This window comes from Ruditapes philippinarum, unplaced genomic scaffold, assembly GCF_026571515.1.
Source record: "Ruditapes philippinarum isolate M1 unplaced genomic scaffold, ASM2657151v2 ctg13693_1_1_1_1, whole genome shotgun sequence".
Taxonomy (NCBI): Eukaryota; Metazoa; Mollusca; class Bivalvia; order Venerida; family Veneridae; genus Ruditapes; species Ruditapes philippinarum.
The window spans coordinates 20,563-43,425 of record NW_026864336.1 but is presented as its reverse complement, the minus strand read 5'-3'; the positions used below and the strand labels follow the sequence as shown (position 1 = coordinate 43,425).

Genomic DNA, 22,863 nt, shown 5'->3' with positions numbered 1-22,863 from the left:
TGACAGTCATTTCCTTACTAAATGTAGGTAAGTAAACGAGTTATATTTGTATCAATATTATTTTGAACCTATTAAAAAACTATTTTTTATAAATTAAAATGTTAAGTACGTATCTATTTACAAACATTTCTTTTATCTGTCATAATGGTAATTATCTCTCCGTCTAGGGCCGAGGACCTGGCCCTCAATGTCCGCGATTCAAGCCCTAAATCGTGTATACGAGTCAGCTCCGTATACTTCCGGGAGATATTTTTTTATTCGCGTTTCTATTTATAACGTGATGATGTCAGTCTTAAAATAAAATTCAAAATGGCCGCCGCGCGTCTGTTATTCAACATGGCCGCCGCGCCTGTGAAGTGAGGTCATTTCTTTTATGCAAATGAGTAGCTATTAATAGAAAACAAAATGGCCGCCGCGCATGCGCAGTCTTGGGGCTAAACCGACCCCTATACTACTAATGTTACAATACATGATTATTCGAAACGTTAATTTTGTGGCTAACAAACGGGTAAAACTTGAAATGAATATACAAAATGTACACAAATTACATTGTAAAAACAAAGAACTAGAAATATGTTCATACCACACGGATACCCGTGCCTAATTACATTCCAACTTCCAAATACAACCTTGATTTAGGTGTTGTGTGAGGCGCTCTCGGAATGCAGTGAAGATATTTGTTAAAATGTATGACAATTCATCAAGGGTGATCATGTCAGGTTAATGCTGGACAGGATGCCTTTGACAATAATGTCCAGACGTTTGTTTAGCACGCGATGATTTCTCTGACTGTGATGCAGACATATGCCACAATGGTGAATAGCCGGGCATGATTTGATATGTGACGTCCACGACGGACCTTGAATTTGTGGTGCTCTATTAACACATCACCAGGCTTTCTCACAATACAACAATTACTCCTTTACTGCATGCATACTAAGTGTACAATTATATGCGCAACATCTCAATTGCATTTGAATTTAAATGAAATAAATGATTTTTATTAGAAAAGAAGTGAATCAAATGATAAACATTACCTTGCTCAATATCGTCCCTGTACATTTCTTGAAATCTTTGCTACGGTTTTTTATACGAAAATATTCTGTACTTATTTCAAAACCATAAACTCCAAAAACTATAATGCTCATGCCGAGACTGAAGAACAAAATTCCGTTTTTCATTTTAAAATTCATAATTCTTATCGTTGAATTGTCTCCGAAGCGACAACAGATATATGGACTGACAATTTCAGACAGATAATTAAAATGTTGTTGATCATTATCGTACGAGGGCTGTCCCTGAAGTTATTTACTTTATGCCCGGATGTTAAGATGTTTATCTCATCAATATATTGTTGGAGCGATGAAACATCAATGATTACTTTTTTAAAAAAGCGAGTCGTAGAACAGTCAACAAGATTTTGCAGTCACTAGGTTTCAACCATTGATTTTTCTCGGCAAGTTTGCAACAAAGCTTAATGTTCCAATTAGGAATTTTATTTTATGTAGACGTCTATTGTCATCTCAGTTTCAATTATTTTTAATTTTATGCAAAAATTATTTAGTTTGAATTTTTTTCGGCTGTAAAATAGTATATGATTTTTTTAATGTCATAATTTAATATCATAGTCTTATAACTGTCTGAAGGAATTATCTGCAATAAGAAAACTAGTATGAGTAAGAAAAAACATAATTATTTAAATTTTCAGTTTATTTTCATTTTTTATTTTCTTCATTAACATTGTTATCTTGAATGTCCCCAAATATCCGACAAGAAGTCATTGTTGGCACTTGTTACTATATATAGTAACATGGTTTACGACAATGATATCACGTGACTGATTGCGAGAAATTTCAATCATGGACAACCCTCGTAATTAGACCACGCATTTTCAAATAGTCCTAATTGCTTTTAAAGTAAACTTTTTGACAAAACAAGATCAAACGTTCATGGTTTTTAAGATAAGTATTAAAAAAACTTCACGTGTTAAACTTCTTAAACATCCATTAAGGATCAAACGAAGCGTAATTGATTTTTCCTTTCTTTGGTTAGCCCTATCGTAAAACATCCTGCTTTGATTTCTCCGGACGGAAAGCTTGTATTCTTATATAATTTATGTTCTCGGAATTTTGAGCTATAGACCTACTGATGCGCGGACAAAGAAAACATTAAATGTAATCATAAATTTCAAATGAAAAATAAAAGCAAACGATTTTATGATATTGCTGTCATAAAAAATCTTGAGACATTTTTTTAAACAAGACATTTTTTATTGAATGCACTTAGCAATTATTCCAACATCCCTGTATTAAATTTTTTGAATAAAAATAATGAACAGCAGAGTTAAGACACAGTTAAGATTTATTTAATCGAGTATTTTTTTTAAAGTGATAATAATCTCAGAGGCTCTTCTGTCATTAATTAAGTTCACAGTATGATAAAAATGGACGCTGCAAGTTCATTTTTAAGCAAATACAACAGTTATCATAGTAAAACGATTTTAGATTACAAAATTCATAACATCCTTTACGTTCTATAAAATTGACAGAACATAAAAATTGTAACACAAAATGTCATTTCGAAAAAATATAAAAAAATATGTCCGTTTAAAACGCCTTTGTGATGCTCATAACATCTGATATACGCTTTGCATTGGACACCCCAAACACAACTTACAGTTAATAGCGAAATACCTGATTAAAATTCCCACCACATGGGGGATCAATCAGGTCTTTAAATCATCGATAAACGCACTTTTCTTTGAGTTAGGTTTTAACAGATCTTTAAATCATCGTTAAACGCACTTTTCCTTGAGTTAGGTTTTAACAGAGCTTTAAATCATCGTTAAACGAACTTTTCCTTGAGTTAGGCTTTAACAGATGCTGATTTGTTTGAAGAGGTTTAAGGTTAGGATAATTAAAATCTTAAAATGATATGTTTAACATTGTGACAAAAGTGAAGATGAATACACCAGTATAATAGTATGAATCAGAGCATTATTTAATATATTTCCTGCTGATTTAATTAAACAATTTACACATTTTTTATTTTATTATCTAATTCTGCACAAACAAGTCATTCCTAAAACTAATGAAACAGTTGAACTCGGCGGGGCGGCTAAAGATGTATACTTTACATGAAGTTAAGACCTTATATGTCATGTTTTTATAGTTCTTATATTAAAAGATGCGATCGTTTTTTTAACCGAAAATGTCGTGAATTTCTATACTTTCTTAACAATGCCCTCCTTGAAATGATCATACAGGTCAAATTTAAACTCATCAGGGATGATTTAAGTTGTTTAAAATGGAACTGGATTGGTCATTTCATTTGACGAAACTATCAAGTAACAGAACCCCCCTCCTACCTCAAAGTATTAATTAGTTTGTACAGCAGTGAACTCGAATATTAAAAATGAATTCAAATATTGAAAATGTTTTCTGTTCATAGGCTGTTAAGCTTTCTGACATATCCCAGAATGCATTGTGTAAACAATTCCAACATGATTATTATGTTGATTAGAAAAAGAACCACTAAAGAACGCCCAAAAAAGGACTGTGACAAAACATTTAAAAACGAAATCACCTTAATCAATCTTGCCAGCCAATATAATCAATGTGTACCAGGTCTTGCAATTTATCATTACAAACACGTGTTACTTCCCATCACTGTCTCTGTTCTGGGAGCCTATATATTAAATTTTAAACCTTTCTTGCGATAACAGGAAGTAGAGCTGTTTATTTACTGTGAAAATGGCAATATTGCAATATTGAAAATGTTGCAGGCTCGGTTTGATTGGACGGCACTAGAAAGTGTAAGTTACTAGGAAGAGACAGCATGTATGTATGTAGTTGCTTAGGGAGGATCTATCCGCCCGTAAGGGCACAAAACACAGCTTTCGCTGTCGAGTACGGACCCCGGACATGTCACCAGTTATGCCTTTAAAGAGTTAATTTTTAAGCACAAAGTGGTGATAATTCACCTCTATGCATTTTTCACGGAGTATTAGCCAAAGATAGGAATTTTTAGTCAAAAGTAGGTCACTGTACGGCGGTCAATGAGATACTAAATGTACAGTAACCTTAGTAGAGACAGCATGTTAATGCTTATCTTATATCATGATCTCTTCCTTTTAATTAATGCGTAGATTGCGCATGCGTATGTAAATAAAAGAAAAAACATCCGGTCACATGACATTGCAACAAGCTGCGTTGTTATGAAATATGTTATATATTTACTATCAAGAGGATATTCCAAAGTAAACCCAAACATTTAAATATAAAATAAAATAAAAGATAAATATTGCATAGATATAAATTTTATTTTTTTATAAGTTTCATATAAATTTTAATATTCATTTAGAATAAAGAATAATGTACTTACATAACTTAAACGCACACAAATTTGCACAAAATACAAAATCATGTATCTTTTTAAAGAATACATGAAAGTTTAATAACCAAACTTACAATATACTTGTATATTATGATAATCTTTATACATGGTAAATTAAAATGAAATTGGTTTTTTTAAAATTTATATCAACCGATGAAAATGTTTATATAAAGCACTCGAAATTTCACACACAAAACATCAATCCGGAAGATCATATGATTATTTATCAAAACAACGCGGGAAAATATTCATTTAAATTTTCATGTGACTCATCGGGCACTTGATTTTTTCAAATTCTCAATTTCTGAAATATTCATGAATAATGTTTTAAAATAATATGATTGTTATATTTATTATTGTATTTATATGAAGTTCACAAGATGCATTGGCATCTTTTTCAGACAAATGCACTTAAATATAATTTTTAGTTCAATATAAGGCAAACATTCTACATGAATACTCGAAAATATCCATAACAAGTAACAATAACAGTTTACGAAAATGAGAAAATATTCTAAAAACAACAGTTTACATACAGACAGCTTTGCTTAATTAGAACATTATCATTATTGAAAAACATGTACAAATTTATAATGGGGGCAGAAAGCTTTGTTAAAATTCATCTCGGGGTTTTATTTCCTCACGTTATCATGCTGAGCGCAAAATATCACAGGGTGAGAAAACATTGAAGAGGGCTCGAACCCTGGACCATTGCAAAGAGAAAATAAGAATTCAATGCTGTAATGCGTCACTACCTACAGAGCTACGAACAATTTAATACCGTAACACAATTTATGAAACTGTGATTCCATTTCTGTCTCTACACGGTGGATATAATTTGCTTTTAATCAAATGATTATTTTTCTATGAACAGGTTCGTTGCTATGGCGTATTTAGTCACATCTTTAACCTCCCTTTAATTGATTTTCTAAGATAATTTAATCATCAGCTTTACGTATAAACAAACTAGTTGCGTATCAATAAAAGGGATATAATAAAACGATGTTGAGGATCTATAATGTAGGTTCTTTCAACAATTATCTCAAAATAGATCAAGGGTAAGAACACGGTTATTTTTACTTCGGGATCACACTCCCAAATTCAAGGAATAGCAATAGCGTTTAGCACTTAAAATTCCGTTCCGCCGTATGAACACATGCGGATGTTTCTAAATAAAAAAAATACCATTTCATGTTGAATGTTCAATTCTGCTGAAACCGTTCACAAGTCGTCGTTGAATATCTGTGTGCATATTTTGCTTAGTCGCACCAACACAATGAAGGGCATACGGCGCCAAAACACGAAAGCTGGTTTGGCTGACCTAGATGCTACATACTTCAAAGCGAAAACCAGGGAATAAAAACCACCTCACTGTTTGAGCTAATAGATGCATATATACTCCAGTATCTAAAATACTTTAATTGGAATCTTACGATCATGCAGGGATAAACAGTGGTAATTATGGTGCCATTACTTATAAAGGCAACACGGGCGGGGGCTACTACCGTTTATGAACAGACTCAATCAAACGTGTACATGCAAAGATTTTTTAATCGTGTTGGCCGTTCTTTCAGGACTCTATCTTTGCGTCTTGTGATAATTTTGGCAGTCTTTAATGTATAATGAAACTTGATTTTTGTTTGTATTAGAAAAGACCTTCACTGTGAAACAAAAAGTGCCTCTTCGGAATCCAGTAAAAATTGTCCTTGAAATTAACAATATGCAATATACTAGTAACCGTTAACTGGGAAGAGATATAAAGCCATTGATACATAAAATTCAATTTGATCAAGTGTCGGGCTGTTACAGGCTACCACCACTAGGGATGATTTCTGTAATGGTACATTTGACACCAACATTCGTTCAGAGAGTAGACAAAACTCGACCAATACATGTAATATATTATTCAGTATCAATAAAGTATGTGGGGCTGTAATATATTGAAAATCTTGTGTTATCAATGCATCTTCGATGTAATAGTGTATTTATGTTGTAAGTAAATTAGAAATATTTTCAACAGCAAGATGGCATGTATTTATGTAATATAACCTGATCTCTTCAGAAACTTAACAAACCACCAATTTTAGGGATGTATTTCGTCGAGTAGTGTATGTCACTTGGTAAACACCGCTGCGGGTTTGAATCCTACCACCTAGAATCGCTTTTAGCAGAATATTCAGTTTTCGTTTACATATCTCACCCACATAGCACCGTCTAAAGCAGCAAATTCAGTCCTCATTTACTTATCTCACCAACCAAGCACCGACCTAAACAGCATATTCATTTTTTGTCAACATACCTCACCCACCTAGCTCCGTCTAAAGCAGCATATTCAGTCTTTGTTAACATATCTCACCAACCTAGCATCGTCTAATGCAGCATGTTTTGTCTTTGTTAATGTATCTCACCCACCAAGCAAAGTCTTAAGCAGTAAATTAAGCCTAAGTTAACATATCTCACCCACCAAGCACCGTCTAAAGCAGCATATATTATGTCTTTGTGATATATCGCGCTCACCTAGCACATCCTAATGCAGCATATTCTGTCTTTGTACTATATGTCACTAACCTTTAACACGAAGTTTTAATACAAATCTAAACACAATAGATCTATATAACACCAATTCATCAAGTCAATGGGAATTAGAAAATATTAAATAAATGGTTAGAATTATAAAACGTCAAAATTTAAGTACATGGTAAGACTTCAAACATTTCTTACATTATTTCAATATGTTTAAATTGCTATGTTCAAAAGAAAACGTTACCTCACCTATCAATGTAAAAATAATACTTTCGTTGTTGTTGGTTTTGTTAAAGTGTAACTCTCTGTACAGATTCCGACTACTTCTTGAATGTTTAATTTTCTATGTTCAAAAGGACAATACCAAGCTCGGATTTGAATGATTAAATAAGGATTTTTACGTAAAAATTTTTGCCAACTCAATGTCATATTATTTATTGTTTTATTTCATTATTTTGTTCCTTTTCGTTCCATTTTTAAGACAAAGTCCGTGGCCTATTTAATATATAGTTGGAAATAAATAAATTACAGACCATATTTCTTAATATATATATTGCTGTCTGATCAAAGGGAAATTACACATGTAAAGATGATATACTTGACTATATGACTAGTCTCCCTTTAACATGATGTTTCTCAAAATCCTTCCGAAATAAATGTGTCTATTATGATTAAAGGGAAATAATTCCAATAAAGTAGATTGATATTAAGTACAGTATTATTTTTCCTTGAACTGCATTATCAATTCAGGTTATCGACTTTTGCACGTTTCGTATTTTTATATGTAATACATGTTACTATAATATGCTCATTTTCAGTGTTTTTCTTAATGATATTAAATAATATAACTTATATGTTTGAGGTATATATTATACTCGCCACTGACTGCCCATATGGAAGAGTCCTCCATAAGAATATTAGTCATTTTAGATGTTTGTAGAGTGCAAGATGCAGATATAGAAAGATGCCCCAATTCCAGAACTTTCTTCTGGTTCTTTAGCCAGTGGACACTAAAATATCACAGATATACACAGGACCTGACATTTTTCTGGACCTACCATAACCAAATATGTGAGCTATATCATCTTCTTTAAAGTGTCACGTTTTATGTATCTCCACATATATAGTGACACGTGTTGTAAACTTAAGATGCTATAATGATAATGATACGTGTTGATATAACTTGTGTTTTACCAGCATCCACTTCATAGAGTTAAAAGTATTCGAATCATGAATAGAAATACTAGGCAAACTTCGTGGAACTATATGCTTACTCGTAATGAAGTTGGGTCAAAGAATGAACTTTACACACAGTAAGGAGAAAACTCGGAATATATCACGTGCAGTAACAGTTTCCATGTCATATGTGACATCATATATGATGGGTAAATGAATAGAAAGACCAGGAAAAAAACAATGAAACCATACTGGCTTACTAATAATGCATCCGGATCATAGAATCAACTTAACACACAGTACTTTGAACGCCCGGATCATGTCATGTGCAGTAACAATTTCGAAACCAATGATATACTTTTTATAACGTCATATGTGACGTCACATATGATGGCATAAACACCTACACCCTGAATATATATTATATTTATGCATTTGGTAAACCAGTCACGGTTTATTTAAGATGTTAGTGGTTACCCATCGTATGACGTCACATATGGTATAAAAATACACCATTGGTTGCGAAATTGTTACTGCAGGTGATAATAGTATTTGTATTAAATATGTTTAACACGGAAATTGCTTCTATTCCAGTTCTATTTCACGAGTCAATCTCTCAGTCCTAGTAAAGTGCATATATTGTGCATAGCGTTATTTATGTACTGACAGCTTAGTTTTTGTAATATGGATAAAGTGTAAAGGCCAAGGTCTCTTTTTAGTAGTCTGAATATATTATAAATAAAATTGTGTATGTACTGACAGCTTAGTTTTTGTAATATGGATAAAGTGTAAAGGTCAATGTCTCTTCTTAGTAGTCTGCATATATTATAGATAACATTGTTTATGTACTGACAGCTTAGTCTTTGTAATATGGATAAAGTGGAAAGGTCAAGGTCTCTTCTTAGTAGTCTGCATATATTATAGATAACATTGTTTATGTACTGACAGCTTAGTCTTTGTAATATGGATAAAGTGGAAAGGTCAAGGTCTCTTCTTAGTAGTCTGCATATATTATAGATAACATTGTTTATGTACTGACAGCTTAGTTTTTGTAATATGGATAAAGTGGAAAGGTCAATGTCTCTTCTTAGTAGTCTGCATATATTATAGATAACATTGTTTATGTACTGACAGCTTAGTATTTGTAATATGGATAAAGTGGAAAGGTCAAGGTCTCTTCTTAGTAGTCTGCATATATTATAGATAACATTGTTTATGTACTGACAGCTTAGTTTTTGTTTACTAAGAAACATGTGGGAAGAAAAACATCCAACAAGTGTTTAACTACACTAGTTCTGTAAGAGATAGGAAAGCAATAATAGACAAATCAATTTTATACAAATATTTATTAAGTAAAGTTACACAATCATTCATACTATCAAATATAATCAAACAAATAGATAAAGTATTACATTTATAAACTTCTAATTAAACAAAACCAACAGAATAACAATGTTCTCATAAAGGTTCTAAGACAAGTTATAAATGTTATATGTTGCTTACATTTTGTTAACATTTCTCTATACTGGAATACATGCCACCATTGTATGATAAATTCAATAAAGATAGATGTGTTGTATCCATTCTGATAAAATTTAAACTTTTAACCTAGAATTACATGTAATTCATCAAACTATATATTAGTCAACCAAGGTCTAAATCTTAAGAAATTTATTAACTTTATTTTCTTCCAATAAAACCGACTTATTTAAGTTAGTCAATCAAAGTTTCAAGTGAATAAAATTGTGCAAGTTTCAAAATAATAAGTGCTGTCAAACAAGTTTTTATTCATGATAGAAGAATAATGTCTACTAGATACTGTTCAATGTACATTTCAAGTTTTAAACATTCATGTTAAATGTTTATGTTCAATTGACATAACATATTGTAGCATTGACTTATCCTACCTTCATATAAGTTTTTTAAACATGGCCAATATAGATTTGTTTATCATGTACATGTAAATAAAGGTTAACAAATGTACATGATATATTTAATCTATATTCTAAGTAACAAACATACATGTTTGATGCATGTTTTCATAAGACATAACATATCTAGGCATAACATACACATAAACATCCAAATACCTAGTAAACAATTCATAACATGGTTTTTATGTTATCATAATTATGTTTACTTTAATACTGTAAAAATTAATTTACCCTATACATACAGTTTTAAATATTAAAGGCACGTTATGACTCAGAAATGAATAGATATTTGTAAAAAAGGCAAATATATGTTTTATAATGAAAAATATGGGTACTGTTGCTTACATTCCCATACTAGTATATCATATAAATATATTACCATAACCATTGTCCTTTATATCATATAACTGGTATTAATATAAATAATTTTGATTGTCTAAATGTTGTATAACAGGTATTTACATATAATATTCCTTTGTCTTATATAACATATAACTGGTATTCATTTACACCATTACATTTTCCTTTATACATGTATCTTGTAACTGGTATTGATATATACCATTTCATTTGCATATTTAACATATTTATACCATTTCATTGTCCTAGATATCATATAACTGGTATTAATATAAATAATTCCATTGTCTAAATATTGTATAACAGGTATTTACATATAACATTCCTTAGTATTATATAACATATAACTGGTATTCATAAATATACCATTCCCTAATCCTTTATGCATATAATTGGTATTTATAAATACCATTCACTTTCCTATATATCATATAACTGGTATTCATATATACCATTCACTTTCCTATTTATCATATAACTGGTATTCATATATACCATATAACTTGTATTGATATATACCATTCTCTTGACATATTTATCATATAACCGGTATTTACATATACCATTCTCTTATGCTATCATATATTATATCATATAACTGGTATTTGAATGTAAAATTCTTCTTTTAATTTTTCTTACCTTGCACATTAAACATCTGTGATATTTCTATTTAATAACTTATTCATTCATTTGTTCACTTGTTTATTTACATATATATTTATGTATTCATAATTAGAACATTAATTTTTTAAATCAGTTTTTTTTTCAAAAACTATCACTGATCTTCAAAAAAAAACCTTTACTCTTATTAAGATCAAATGATGTATTATATTTCAATGCATTTCTTACTTTTATTTATAAACACAATTTGAACATTATTTTCTTCAATTTCAATATTATAAATACATTTTGTTACATTGACCAGAAGTTAGTATTTAATGGACTGTTTATGATGATTGTTTACTACAATATTAAGATCTCCTTTTTGATTAAAATATAAAAAAAACCCAAATTTATTGGGTAAAACCTGTTTTTTTAGTCTGAACACTTTGTTAAGTGCATGCATTCTATCTCACTATGTTAAAAATTCAAACCATTTTTTTGTTGAAAAGGTAAATAAACAACAACATTATTTATTTCAAACACTATGTAACTAAATGGATACTTTATCACATTTTTGTTGAAAATTTCAATGCATGTATCCTCTTTGATAAAAATTCAAATCATTGTTTTTAAACAAAAAAATCACATTTATCATCTATTTTAACAGGCAATAATTTAGTTCAAACACAGTGTAACTACACGGATACTTTATCACTTTCTTGTTGAAAATTTAAAGGCATGTATCATCTGTTTTAATTTCAAATCTTTTTTTTTGTAGTGAAAATGAAAACTAAATTTATGTTTTTGAATATGCAATGATTTATTTTAACCACAATATTAACTACTTGTATACTATTTTATCACTTTTTAGTTGAAAGGTCGAACCAATCACCACGACGTTTAACATGAAATAACTCTCTATCCTTTACATACTGTATAGCATCATTTCCCTTCTCTCCACTAAGTCCTCCTCGTGATGTCAATGCTAACATATCATCATTAAACTCCTCACCATCTCCTGTTATATAACAGAGCCATACAATCACATTTACAGTATGAGGAATATGAGGTAGACTATCAACAAATTTCTGCCATGTTGTCAAACTCATTATAACCTTATTAAGCTCAATGTTCTTTAACCTTTTCATCTCTAAAGGAGACTGTATTATATTGTCAGTTAACCTACAAAGCCCTAACACAAGCTTACTGAGATTGTGTAACAATGATACTACTATGACTAGTCTCTTTGTTATGTTGGTATGATATAATTTAGATTTATTGTGATATTCTCCATTCAATACAAGTTCTTTTAATTTGTAAGATTTTCTAATAATATCAAATATTTTCTCATAATTAATATTTTTCAATTCCCAAAATCTAAATATTTCAAGGTTTGTAGCATCAGCATCTAACACACTAACAGTATCAAACAAATGAAGGTACTGAAGTGGTTGATGTTTTGATAAATTTACATCATGCTGGTTCTCACACTCACATTTAACCATTAAAAGATGTATTTGTTCAAGATGACTGGTTCTCTCAAGAAAATTACAAAATGTAATAGTATCATCTTGACTCATTGTTATAAAAGTCATTCGTATCGCTACAAGATTGATCATACTAGGTACGTAACTTACAACTGTTTTAAAAATTGGGTAATACTCCTCACAGACATGCTGAAGAGTCAGAGATTTTAATGTAAAAGTGTTTACTTTAATTGTCTCAGAAACACAATTGTTTACCTCATCAATCAACTGTTCATTACTCTGTGTACTATCACTGTGTGTACTTGTTAACATTTTTGATCCAATTTCATATTCTATTCCAATTTTTTCAAGATGATGAAACATTGGTAAATATTTTGTAAATTTAACATTTTTTTTGCTGATGTTTTTTACACAAAAAGACAGAACGGAGCCAGGAACAATTTGATGCTGATCAATACCTGAACAAACAATATCACAATACTGACCCTGACTATCAATGACTAAATCTCCTATATAAAATACAGGATTACTTACTACAATACATGTTGCTTTAAGTTCTTCCATTGCGTTAAACATAAACTTTTGAATATCAGTAATACAATGGTGATCCTTATTAATGGTATCATAAATGTCACTACTTATTGTTCTCCTGTATTCCTGAACGATAGAGTCTTTTGACACAGTATCATATATGTATTTTGAAACATGTGCTGCTAATCTTGGTTCTAGACCACATAGCATAATTACATCATTTGATTGCTCTAATATGTCATTTACTGTTGAACATTTCTGAAAAACCTTATTAATAAACTTTTTTGCTAATTCAACATTATCTGTACTATCTGATGAACTTATTTTTGCATTGAAATTGATGCAAATATTTACTGCAGCCAGAAATTCTTGCATTGACTTGTGAATAAAAGAGAACAATGAGCTTGGTGGTTCTGATACAGATAAACTTTGACATTCATCTTCTGTCAATATTCCAAGTTTCAAGCAATTTTCTCTTACTTCATCTGATATTTCTAGTTCATCAAACATACAAATGTCAAATGTCAAGGATTTATCCTTCGGACAATTAAATAGTGTCTCATAAGCCAACCGTGATACTTCATAAATTAAATGGCTGTTTAATCTTAATTTGGTTTTATCGGCTAAATATTGAGGGAGGTTTACTTTCTGGGTACCCTTCATGTGTCGAGTACTTGTTCCTGTAGTTTTCATGTCATTCCAGGTGAAGAATAACTCTAACATACCTGTGTAGATGGCACATCTTGAGGTTTTATCAATTTTACCATCAAACCATAGACAAATCAGTTGCTGCAACATAATTGGTACCTGTTTTAAACTTTTCAAGGACTCTTCTTCTAGCTTTTCCATGCAGTCTCTAGCTTCTTTATTAGCATGTCTTCTATTATTTAATTGTGAGACTGTCCTATTTACCATTTCTCTTTGACATCTTAAATCAAACCCTTTCAGATTCAGCAACTGTTCAATCTCCACATCACTCGATCTTAATGTATGAAATTTCCATGGCCGCGAAGTAGTTACTATTGTGTACTCCTTAAAAATGCTATGTTCTGGGACATTTTCAGAGGACCATTCATCTAAGCCATCGAGCAAAATCAAAACTGTAGAGGATTCCTCTTCAAGAAGTGTGTTTAACATTTTCATTTGATAACGTTTTTGAAGCATTTCATCAATAGTATCAATGTTTTGATACTGTCTAAGAGGGATGTAAAATACAAAATCAAATTCCTTTATCTCATTTACACCCTTGAATATTTGTTCATATGTTTCACTTTCATATTTCGACATGAAATAATTAATTATATCAAACCAAACATTTTTAATTCCTTCGATGTAACTAACACGCTCCTCACTGTCACTGCCATGCTTCTCTCTGTCACCACCGTGTTTCTCATTGTCACCTATATGTTTCTCACTGTCACAACCATGCTCCTCACAGTCACCGCCATGCTCCTCACTGTCACCACCATACTCCTCATTGTCACCTACATGTTTCTCACTGTCACCACCATGCTCCTCACTGTCACCACCATGCTCCTCACTGTTACCACCATGTTTCTCATTGTCATTTCCATGTTCTTCATTGTCATCTTCATTTTCCATATCTCCTCCATGTTCTTTGTTAACCTCTTCATTTATAATGTCATTTCCATGTTCTCTATGTATCTCATCATCACCTTTATTTTCATTGTCACCTCCATGTTTCTGACTTCCTTCAGTTTCATTGTCATGTTCGTTATTGTCACCTCCATGTTCTTTATTTCCACCCACATGCATCTCATTGCCATCTTCGTTTTCATTGTCTGCTTCATGTTCCTCACTGTGTGCCAAACACCAACAGTTGACAAGATATTTACAAAAACTAGTTTTGCCTGACCCTGCATCTCCTAGAACATATACAGATTTTTGGGGGACTCCGTCCTTTGTGAAGATTTCTGACATTGTTCTAACCTCCACCTCCTCTGTCTCACCTTTATCTCTAATTATGTCCTTGGTTATTTTTGGTCTAATATAAATCTCATTAAAGCTACATTTTTCACTTTTTGGCTGTAAAGGTGTTGTAGGAACTTGCAGCAGGGTTTTTTGATACTGTTCTATCAGCTTTTCCCGCCATTCTGTAATTCAAATGATAATATGACATTCAATTGTTAAGAACAAATCAATGTGTTAATGATACAGAAAATTATTATGGACCTCCATGGACAGATTATTACAGGCCCAAAACACTTACTGTGCAAAAATAAAGACAACAGTTTAATTTAGGCACATAAGCACGGAATATCAGTCAGGCAGTTTTTAAATAAAATTCTCTTTTTCTGTTGATAAATTTTATCTCCAAGTCTCAATAATTTCAAAAGAATTGAAACGGAAACTCATTTTGTATGAAGACACATTCCAAATTTAAAACATTTTTTGCTTTGGATTTTTGCAGGCCAAAATGGGATTTTTTCCGCCTTAGTATATAACATACCTGAATTTAGCCTTTACATATCCTGCATTAAATACCTAATTAAATAGTAATTTAGTCTTTTCATTTATTATATAACATACCTTATTAAGCCTTTTCATATAATATATATAATACCTCATTTAGCCTTTTTCATATAATATATAACATCATATGTAACATTCCTGATTAAGCTTTTTCATATTCTATAATATAACATACCTGATTAATTCTTTTTATATTTTATATAACATACCAGATTTAGCCTTTTCATATTCTATATAAGAAACTTGATTAAGTGTTTTTATTATCACATACCTGATTTAGCCTTTTCAAATTCTGTACAACATACCTGATTAAGCCCTTTCATACACTGTATAACATACCTGATTTAGCCTTTTCATATTTTATATAACGTACCTTATTTAGCTTTTTCATTATCTATATAACATATCTCATTAAGCCTTGTCATATTTTATATAACATACCTGAGGCACACGCTTTCTAATAGTTGGGGACCATTGAATGGCACGGAAGTGTCGCATTGACAACCGCCATATGAACATATCTACTGATGTTCCTTAATGCAAATTTTATCATTTCATGTTTAAATGTTGAATTCTGCTTAAGGCAATGCTAGGAGGCTTGGACGGTAGTTTGCACTTACGGTACTGTCCATAAACAGGCTCAATCAAACAAAGCCTGCAACATTTTCAATTTTGTTGTTTCGGGCTTTCTTTAGGGATTCTCATTTTCTCTATTTTAGCCCTTTTCAAATTTTATATAATATACCTGATTTAGCATCTTTATATAATATATAACAAACCTGATTTAGCCTTTTCATATGTTATATAACTTACCTGATTTAGCCTTTTCAAATTTTATGTAACATACCTGATTTAGCCTTTTTCAATAATATATAACATACCTTATTTAGTCTTTTCAAATCTGACAACATATTCATATGCATAGTCATATTCTTTTTAACATACCTGATTTGACCTTTCCATTTTCTATATAACACACCTGATTTAGCCATTTCATATTCTATGTAACATACCTGATTTTGCCTTTTCATATTCTATCTGTTTTTGTTGAGGAGAATCTTCTACCTTGAGTCTTTTTATCTCCTATTACACAAATAATAATACAAATAATTGTGTTTAATTAATTAAATTTTCAAAAATGTCTATTGAATAAAGTAATATTTGTTTTTTCAGTCCATTTGTTTACCATAAAGTGTCCAAATAGAACTTCTACGAGGCAAATTTCTATAAGCTGATTATCTGGAACAGTGTGGAAGTAAAATGAAAGTCCTGATATTTTCCCCATTATATTCTTTATAGACTAAAACTCCACGAGTCGGATGCCTTGCCTTGTCAACAGTATAGCTGTCAGTTAGGCAATTTCTTCTTAAATATAGGCTATTCATTATCAGTGTTCCTGTACATGTTCCTTTAGTGGCATTTGAACTGATTGTAATAACGTTACATCAGGATTAAATGAAACTATCATATTATCAAAAACAAGAGGGCAATGATGGCCCTGAAGTCGCTCACCTGTATATAGGTCCCCGGAGTGGGGCAAGTTTAAACCCCAGGGCTTTTATTTGAACAAACTTGGTAGACACCCATTAGAAGATGTTTCATGCTACACACCTAAGGTCTAGCTCGTTGTGCTTTTTAAAAAGAAGATTTTTAAGTTTTTGCTATACACGTATAGTTAAAAACAATGACACCACTGGGACAGGGCCAGTTTTGATCCCAGAGATTTTATTTGAACAATCTTTGTAGACACTTACTAGAAAATGTTTCATGCTTAATATCTAAACTCTAGCTATTTGTTTTGTTTTTTTTTTCAAAGAAGATTGTTAAGTTTTTGCTATACACATATAAGGAAAATTAATGTCCCCCGGAGCGGGGCCAATTTTGACCCCAGGGCTATTGTTTGAACAAACTTTGTAGACACTCACTAGAAGATGTTTCATGCTTAGTTTCTAAATTCTAGCTATTTTTTTGATTTTAAAGAAGAAAATCAATGACCCCTGGCGCGGGGACAATTTTGACCACAGGGCTCTTATTTGAATACATTTGGTAGACATCTATTAGAACATGTTTCATGCCAAATATCTTAGCTCTAGCTCTTTGGGTTCTTTAAAAGAAGATTTTTAAGTTTTTACTATTTGCATTTAGGAAAAATAAATGACCCCCGGGTTTCAAAGGTGACCACCAAAGGAACATTCCTGTGAAGTTTGGATGAAATTGGCTTAGTGGTTTATGAGGAGATGTCATTTAAAGTAAAGGTTAACGGACGACGGACGGACGGACGACGTTCCTACGAATGGTCATTTATTGGGTATTTCTTTTGTTTGAAAATACCCAATAAGAGAACAAAAGTACCCAACAGTACTGACGGAATGAATAGAATTACCCAAAAAGTGTGCTATCGTGTGTTCAAGGTACCCAACAAGTGTCCTATCGTTCGCCATGACATTCGGACAACGGACGGACGCCGGACTAAAAGCGACCAGAAAAGGTCAACCTGTCACTTTGTGACAGGTGAGCTAAAAATGGGTCAAAGACAAAAATGGCAGGGTTGCATTTCAATACCAAATAACATGACTCATGAGGCTGTGACGTTACAAAAATGTCCTACCATTGACCATAAATATCGCACATTTAACTAAATCGGTAAACAGGAAGTGGATAAGCAATAGACATGAAATTTAGGCAACGTGTTAATGCAGTCACAATACCAAATATCAAGATGCTGTGATATGTAGTTGCCAAGAAAACTGTTACGGAAATTTCCTTCCATTTAAAATTAATGCAAAAATTCAACTAGGTCAGCAAATGGAAAGTGTATGAGCCACATAACTGAAATCATATCAATGCTGTATACCAAATATCAAGAGGCTGTCATAAGAAGTAAATTGTTAGGAAAAATCGTACCATTATTATGAATTTAACTAAGTCAGCAAGGTCTAAAAAATATGTCTGTTTCGGGTAACGCGGCCCTACCTATAAAAATGCGTCGACCCTAACTATTTATTTCTGTTACTGAGCAAAACAAATGTAATTGTTAGCGAATAGAGAGTTTCAAAGGGCGGATAAATACGAATAAAACGCTTGAGACGCTGTAGTGAAACGCTCAGACGATTAAGATTGGTCATTTTTGTTATACGTGCTTTGATTGGCTCGTGATGTATTGCGGTCCAATAAATATCACGCTATTGGAAACTGGTAGGTATGACAAGCAACATGGCGAAAAAAATTACTCTGACTTGAACTTAGACAGAAATGCCGCTCAGCAATGTCGTGTTCTTGAAAAAATCTGTCTTGTTAGCTTGCGGCTTGTGTTTTTATATCGACTCTGACATTAAATTTAAACTTCAAAAAAATTAGCACCATTTATCTTTGACAGTACCTTCATTTTTTTAATGGAAAATTTCCAACAACCCATCGAGGCATCGTATCTGGCTTTCCAATTTCGAAAAAGTCATTTGTGGGTTCAGCACGCGGAAACAGCCCACCTCCGCCGCATGTTGACATTTCTGTCTATGAATATTCCCTCCACTTAAGAGTAAATTTTATTCAGGCCTATTAAGTTATCTCGACATGGTAACAGGTTACGTCATGCAGATGAAATGCTGCTGACCGTACGTGGTGCTACTAAGTTAACAACATGCATGTAATACTCTTTTCATTTAATACTGCTTTGATAGGTAAAGATGCATTAAAACCGAGTCTGTTATTTTCTATCTTTCATTAATTTTGTTTTCATTGCTTTTAATATTTTAAAATTTGAAAAGCTGTTTTGATATGTCCTGTGCCACACTTCAAAATGAATAAACAGATTAAAATGAAAATAATACTGAAGTTACACATTTCAGCTTGACTGGAAAATTGAAAGTGTTGCAATTTATTAAACCAGTACAAGTTCAGATAGTAGTTAGAGGCAAATTAGACCGTAGTCCCACTGAAAATCAAGTGCACTTGAGTATAAGTATAGCCACCGGTCATATTTACAAAGCTATTCTGGAGACCTGCAAAGCTTATCAAGTATAATTTTATGCCCCCACAAAGTGGGAGCATATAGCGTTGCACTTGTCCGTCCGTACGTCTGTTCGTACGTCCCGAAATCTTGTGAACGCAACTCCTCTTAAACCGGATGGCAGTTTTTGCTTAAACTTCCAGGGCTGAACAACCTTAATGTGTAGATCGTAGTAAAGGAAAGATTTTTTGCTGCGACCAAATTTAACAGAATTATGGCCCTTTGTTGATTTTTTCACTATATAATATGTAGAAATTTTGTGAACACAACTCCTCTTAAACCGAATGGCAGATTTTGCTTAAACTTCCAGTGATTAACAACCTTAATGTGTAGATGGTAGTAAAGGAAGGAATTTTTGCTGCGACCGATTTTTAACAGAATTATGACCCTTTATTGATTTTTAGTGATTCAATTTGTGTCACATGTAGTCCAAAAATATTTGACCTAGAGTTACAAGATTGACAGAACAGTGGCGTGGGGGCATCCGTGTCCTATGGACACATTTCTTGTTCATCCTCTTTTGCATACTGATTTTTTTTAGCCAGACTTGGAGTCTGATTCTGTACTGTGCATCATTTTGTTTCACACCGTCACAAATGTATCCCATTTTCCATGTCTTTTTGAGATCTAGTATTTGCTTTTTCAGACGGGCCATTGATACTATTAGACGACACTTTGAATGACATCTACGAAATGCCAATTCATCAAAAAGGTTGGCTATTGTCTTTGATATGTTGACATACATGTATCAGATAGAAAATAAACAGTATTTGATTGACAAATGTGTCTTTTTACACAAAGAAGTGTTTGCACTTTTTATGTGAACCAGTGTTTCAAAAGTGCAAATCAAAATTATAGATTTTGTTAAATTGTACCATAGTGTCAAAATATACACTATGTAATACTGTTAGAGATTCAAGATATCAGCACTACAATTTTTCATGTGCAGTATTTAATGCATGACTATCAAATAGTGAAAAACAGAATAAGTCTAGATTTTTTAACTAAAACTTTGAAAATAAGATCAAAGCATGTCATTTTAGCTCTTTTATTGTGCTTAAATCCTTCCATGCTAGCAGAGGATTGATCTGCCCTTTGCAACCAATGCAGACTTTGATCAGCAGAATTGTAAATATGCAAGCTGATGAGAATCTGCACTGTTCGCTGTTCAGGTTAGAGTCAAACATTAAAGTCGTGCCTGCAGCAAACAAACATCAAAAAATAACACATGTTTGGGTATATTGTCTTTATTAAGTGTTTAAATAACATTAAATGGCATTAAAGCTATGCAGATTTTAATCAGAATTATTGTTTATATGATAAAATATTATAATACAAGTCAGGCAATGACAGTAGCGTAGGAAAGACTGCCATGTGCAAGAAAACACTCTGAACCCAAGACAGATTTTGAAAAAAAAAAAGATATTAAAATTATCCCTACCAACCCTACCTAGCAATTTTGGGAGGGTTACCCTAAACAAACATTTTTTTGGCCTAAACATGAAGTAGATTAGCGACATACCTACAAGCGACCGGTTTGAGCCGGGTAATGCTCCCCAAATAGGTTTTGGACACAGGGAAGTATACCTCTTGAGTTATGTCCCTGGAAAAAGTTCAAAGTGCAATTTTTCCAAAATTAGGCAAGGCAGAGTTTCTGTTCTTTACACTGCAATTCTAATCAATGTGATCTATCAACCTACAAAGTTTTTTGTTGATATCTCTTATGTTTTTGAGTTTTGTCCAGGACAACTTCAAAATGTAAAAATAAACAACGGCGAATAACTCCAGAATTAAGCAAGACAGAGTTATGATTCTTGTGCATTGCACATCTACCTATTGAGATATATCTAAAAGTTTCATGTCGATATCTCTTATAGTTTTACAGTTATGTCCTGGATAAGATTTTCTAAAAGGGAAGATAATTCAAAAATGAGGCTTAACAGAGTTATGGTTCCTTAACACTGCACTTCTACTTAATGAGATGTATCTACCTACAATGTTTCATCTTGATATCTCTTATAGTTTTAGAGTTATGTTCCGGACAAAGTTCAAAGTGTTAAAATTAACGAAGGGCAAAAACTCCAAAGTTAGGACAATTAGAGTTATTGTTCTTATGCACTGCGCATCTACCCATTGAGATCTATTCACCTAGACAGTTTCATAGTGATTTCTCTTATAGTTTTAGAGTTATGTCCCGGACAAGATTTTTCTATAAGGGGGGATAATTTAAAAACCGGGCAGAATGGAGTAATGATTTTTTGACACTGCACTCCCCCTCAATGCCCTCTACAACTGCATGAAGTTTAAACAAATTATCTCCAAGGGTTTTCAAGTAATGCTCCGCACAAGACAACGGACGAACAGACGGACGGATGGACAGACAGACGGACAAGGCGCCGACTAAATGCCCCCCTGAAATTTTTTGGGGAGCATAAAAATCAAATCCCATGGCATTGGACAATGTGTTAAAGCGGTATGCTAAATATCATGGGGCTCTGATAAGTAGTTGCTGAGAAAACTGTTACGAAAAATAGCCCAACCAATTTGCCTGTCTGCCCGGAATCAAATCTTAATACATGATGGTAAACAATTTTTTTCATATATGTATTTTTTTCGAAAACCAGATTATTATAATTGTAACATATATCCCATTAGTGTTTAAATATCAAAATATTGTTTGATGGAGTTTACTCAGGGGTCTCATGTTGGGGGCAGGATCTAACCCCCAAGCATCTGGGGTTTATCATATTAGAACACCTCTATCTAAAAAAAACAACAACAACAAACAGCAGGGATCTCAGGAAGGTCAGAATTTCACGTGGCAGACTATTTGACCAACATTTTCACGAGTCAATTCAGTGTTTTCTTCCCTTGTTTTTCTATATGAACCATTTTCATGTTTCAAAAAGTACTGTTTGGTAAGTCATTTTTAGAAGATTTTCAAATATTGTGAGGTTAGGTTATTTTAAAATAATGTAATTTTCTTGCTTAGTTAACAATATGATAAAGATAATTAAGTATTACTAGCACCATGGATAATTACCATAATTATTGTTCCATTTTCACTTACATTTATTGCGGTCAATAACACATGTGTACATGTATAATTTCATAAATCAGAACACGGAAGGTGATATGTTCATAAATACTGAATGTCATGCCTTAATACTTCACAAATAGTAAACAAAATACCTGTTTCAAAATAGCATACCGATTATTGTATTCATCTTCACTTCTTTGTTATGAAATACGAGTTTATGTAACAAAATTTCTAAATTTTCTTGTACATTGCAGACGTTTCGCCTACTTTCGGTTTAGTTCTATTTATAATCTCAACTCGAGGTCAGATTGATAC

General features: G+C 32.2%; 1 protein-coding gene across 1 annotated transcript; it reads right to left on the bottom strand.

Annotated features, from left to right (window-relative positions):
• Window positions 1–8,851: 8,851 nt before the first annotated feature.
• LOC132725238 (uncharacterized) lies at window positions 8,852–16,509 on the bottom strand. The gene has a single exon (XM_060710333.1). The coding sequence runs from the start codon at window positions 14,948–14,950 to the stop codon at window positions 11,852–11,854; it is 3,099 nt and encodes a 1,032-aa protein (XP_060566316.1). The 5' UTR covers window positions 14,951–16,509; the 3' UTR covers window positions 8,852–11,851.
• Window positions 16,510–22,863: the final 6,354 nt, after the last annotated feature.